Below are 3855 nucleotides of genomic sequence, written 5' to 3'. Positions count from 1 at the left end.
CATTATCAACCTCACCGCCTTTATATGTGCCAGTGGATCCAAGCTAATGGGTTTCCACTTTCTCCTTTCATACACTTTAGTAATTTTTTCTTCTTCTCTCTTCTTCTTTTGGGCTTGGGCCTGTTTTGTAATTAATTTACTCATGTAATTAATTTAATGATATCATATATTTTCTCATCAAGATTTCATAAACTCTTTTTAATATTTCTTCACTATTATCCGGCGTTGGTTACAGTGATGCGTAATAAGGTGTCACCAAAAGCAAAGGCAAGAAAATAGGAGTCTCCACTTCCCAAATTGCAACCAAAGGGGTCAAAACCCGAAGGGAAAGGCAACAAAGAGTTATTGGAGTTTCTTTCCATTGAAGAATGTGAACCCAACATAAGAACGTGGAATTTAAAAGTGATCACTAGAGGAAAAACATGTCCAAATTCCTATAACAACAGCATTATATTTGAGATAAGAATAATTTCTTATGGTTATGACATAAAACCAGAACCCCACCATTTGCAACTTTGCCTTTGCATACCCTTTTGTTATAGCCAAGACCTTGCTTCTCTCAGATTTGTGAAGAAGGAGGTGGGGGAAGGGATAGAACAGGGAGAAACCTAGGAGAGAGAAAGTTAAAGCACAAATGTGAGGCTCTTGTTGAAACACACAAGTGTTTTGTTTTTCTCAACTTTGTGCTTTTGTTTGTCCTAGTTGTAGATTCAGTTGCATGCATAAATTTTGGTTCACACATATTTCTCTCTCTCTCTCTTATAACTTTACCTTTCTATCCTCTGGGATTATGAAGTGGTAAGGAAATAATCAGCCACAGACCTAAAAACAAACCAAAGCTTCCTCCTTTTCTCCAATGGCAACTTGGGTTTTATCAGAATGTGGTTTAAGGCCTCTTCCTCCTGTATTTCCACGGCCAACAAGGCCCATTTTGTGCCAAAAGCCTTCAAAGTTTAGATTTTTTAGCACAAATAAGGGAGTGGCAGATCTGAAGCTCCAACCAAGAGGATTTTCAAGTTGCAACTATAGGGAGAGAAGGTGGGAATTGGGAGTGAGTGCACCGGTGAGGGTTGCCACCAGCGAGGGAGAAGAAGAAAGTGTGAATGGCGTTAATGGGGTTGGAGAGGAAGTACCTGAATTTGACCCTAGTGCACCACCACCCTTCAATTTGGCAGATATAAGAGCTGCCATTCCTAAACACTGTTGGGTGAAGGACCCTTGGAAATCCATGAGTTATGTAGTGAGGGATGTCATTGTGGTTTTTGGTTTGGCTGCTGCTGCAGCTTATCTCAACAACTGGATAGTTTGGCCTCTCTATTGGGCTGCTCAGGGAACAATGTTCTGGGCCCTCTTTGTTCTTGGTCATGATTGGTAATAGCAATTTCCTGTTTATGTATCCATTTTGTTTTACTAATGCAGATCTAGATTTGATTGTGGCAAAGTTGGATTTCAAAAGCTTGTTATAATAACCATGGTTGGTGTTTTGGATCTTTCAGTGGTCATGGAAGCTTTTCAAACGATCCCAAGCTGAACAGTGTTGCTGGGCACTTGCTGCATTCATCAATTCTAGTTCCATATCATGGATGGTATGCTTGATGAGCTGTTCTTCTAGTCCCCCTTTTGTCTTTTGTTCTTTGCTTATATCCTAAAATTCATTATTTTAAGCCTATGTTTTGAAACTGATAGTTTCATGAATTGTACAGGAGAATCAGTCATAGAACACATCACCAAAATCATGGCCATGTTGAAAATGATGAATCCTGGCACCCGGTAAGATGATCATCTTTGTTGGGGTTCTTGTGGGAAATCTGCTTTTGGCTCCAATAGTTTATATCAAAGGGTCTAATTCAAAATATTCAATGTCAATCTTGTAGTTGCCAGAGAAAATTTTCAACAGCATGGACAATGTAACACGTACTTTAAGATTTAAAGTACCTTTTCCATTGCTTGCGTATCCCATCTACCTTGTAAGTTGCAGTACCTAACAGTTTCGGCATAACTTTAAACATTTATTGCTAGTGGTGCTGGTGTGGGAATTATTGACCTTTGTTATGATCTTTCAATTTCAGTGGAATAGGAGTCCTGGGAAGACTGGTTCTCACTTTGATCCAAACAGTGATTTGTTTGTCCCAAGTGAGAGAAAAGATGTTATAACTTCAACAATTTGTTGGACTGCTATGGCTGCCTTGCTTGTAGGTTTGGGATTTGTGATGGGTCCAATTCAATTGCTTAAGCTTTATGGCATTCCCTATGTGGTAAATTCCTTATCTTTTTTTAACTATGAGTCTTTCTTTCTTTCTCACTAACAACCAAATCCTAATTTGACTTCTGTAATTGCAGCTTTTTGTTATGTGGTTGGATTTGGTGACTTATTTGCATCACCATGGCCACGAAGACAAATTACCTTGGTATCGTGGAGAGGTATCATTTCTTTCCCTTTTCTTTCATTTTCAAGAAAATTTTCGTCCAACTTGGTCATTTCATTTCACCTTTAGAATCAAGAACAAGACTTAGATGTAGTAGTTCCTTATGTATTCTGATTCTGCTATGCTATCCAGTTAAAGTTGAAATTTTACCTTCTTCATCTGCATAATATATGTTTGCATCAAAGGTTGGCACAGGTTTCCAAGTTGGAAACCTCTAATTTTGATTTAAGAACAACACCAAAGACACATAAGAAGTTGTGTCTATGTTTTGTTCATAGATAAATGTTAATAAGTGGATTTTAAATCTAGTTTAACCTTAAAAAATCAGCTTGTAAGATGAGGTTTGCACTCACTTGTATATTATGAATTGACTTTATTTGTGATGACTTAGAATTGGAAGTGACTTAAATTCAATTTTTCTTCTAAGCTTCATTCTTCACTGTGTTGAACAGGAATGGAGCTACCTTAGGGGTGGCCTAACAACTATTGATCGTGACTATGGATGGATCAATAACATTCACCATGACATTGGAACCCATGTCATTCATCACCTTTTCCCTCAAATACCACACTATCACTTAATAGAAGCAGTAAGTATTCTTCTGCACATTTTTTGATGAATTAAAGGAATGGTAATTTTCATTAATTGCATACCCTTTTGGATTTGTCTTTGCTTCATTACAGACTGAGGCAGCTAAACCAGTTCTTGGTCAATATTACCGGGAGCCAAAGAAATCTAGCCCTCTTCCATTTTACCTCATTGGAGAATTGCTAAGAAGCATGAAGAAAGACCATTTTGTGAGTGACACTGGGGATATTGTGTACTATCAAACAGATCCTACAATTAGTAACACTTCCACATCACAGTGAAACTTCCATTTTTCCCTCTTGAAGACTGAGAGAAGTCACTGAATATGTTGCTGCTGCATATGACAATTTCTGAACTCTGAAGATTTTGTCTGAGAGCTTATGCTCTCAGTGAGTCTACATGAACTTCTTCCTTGAAGAACAAGGAATCTGTAAATTGCTAATTCTTGATGAAGGGTATGCTGTCTTCATCGATTTAATTAATATTTTTTGCTCAAACTCAAACACCAATGATGAATGATAATTGAATAGAATTGTATCAACAGATGTCATGTCACTGTCTTTTGCTTATCACTTCTTTTTGTATTCCTCTTCGTTTAGTGGTTGTTGATATTTCTTTAGATAGTGTCTCAAATCATGTAATCTTCTTATACACTATATTGAAGGTTGTTTTTATTTTGGTCCAGTTATACAATATATTATATGTGATAATTTTAATAAAGTTGAGTTTGTGAATTGTATGGGCGAAAAGTCTGAAACTGAAAGAGATTGAACGAGATGAAGACAGAAGAAAATGAGAAAACATCTTTGAATTGTTTGTTTCCTAGTTTTTGAAACATTT

General features: G+C 37.0%; 1 protein-coding gene across 1 annotated transcript; it reads left to right on the top strand.

Annotated features, from left to right (window-relative positions):
- The first annotated feature begins 577 nt into the window (after window positions 1-577).
- Window positions 578-3556, top strand: LOC114167372 (omega-3 fatty acid desaturase, chloroplastic). Its single transcript, XM_028052444.2, has 8 exons — window positions 578-1371; window positions 1497-1586; window positions 1704-1770; window positions 1875-1967; window positions 2070-2255; window positions 2341-2421; window positions 2879-3016; window positions 3111-3556. Exons 1-8 carry the CDS (start codon window positions 857-859, stop codon window positions 3294-3296), a joined length of 1356 nt encoding a protein of 451 aa, XP_027908245.2. The 5' UTR covers window positions 578-856; the 3' UTR covers window positions 3297-3556.
- Window positions 3557-3855: the final 299 nt, after the last annotated feature.

This window comes from Vigna unguiculata, chromosome 10 (assembly GCF_037176805.1).
Source record: "Vigna unguiculata cultivar grain cowpea cultivar isolate G323 ecotype 2 chromosome 10, ASM3717680v1, whole genome shotgun sequence".
NCBI lineage: Eukaryota > Viridiplantae > Streptophyta > Magnoliopsida > Fabales > Fabaceae > Vigna > Vigna unguiculata.
Note: the sequence above shows the minus strand (reverse complement) of the source record. Positions and strands in the feature narration are given on the sequence as shown.

What these genes read in the sequence shown, in the direction of transcription:
- LOC114167372 (XM_028052444.2), top strand. Translation starts at nt 857, where the DNA reads ATGGCAACTTGGGTTTTATCAGAATGTGGTTTAAGGCCTCTTCCTCCT. An exon ending in CTAGTTCCATATCATGGATG is followed by an intron (nt 1,587 to 1,703) that starts GTATGCTTGATG and finishes TGAATTGTACAG; the next exon opens with GAGAATCAGTCATAGAACAC. An exon ending in ATGATGAATCCTGGCACCCG is followed by an intron (nt 1,771 to 1,874) that starts GTAAGATGATCA and finishes TCAATCTTGTAG; the next exon opens with TTGCCAGAGAAAATTTTCAA.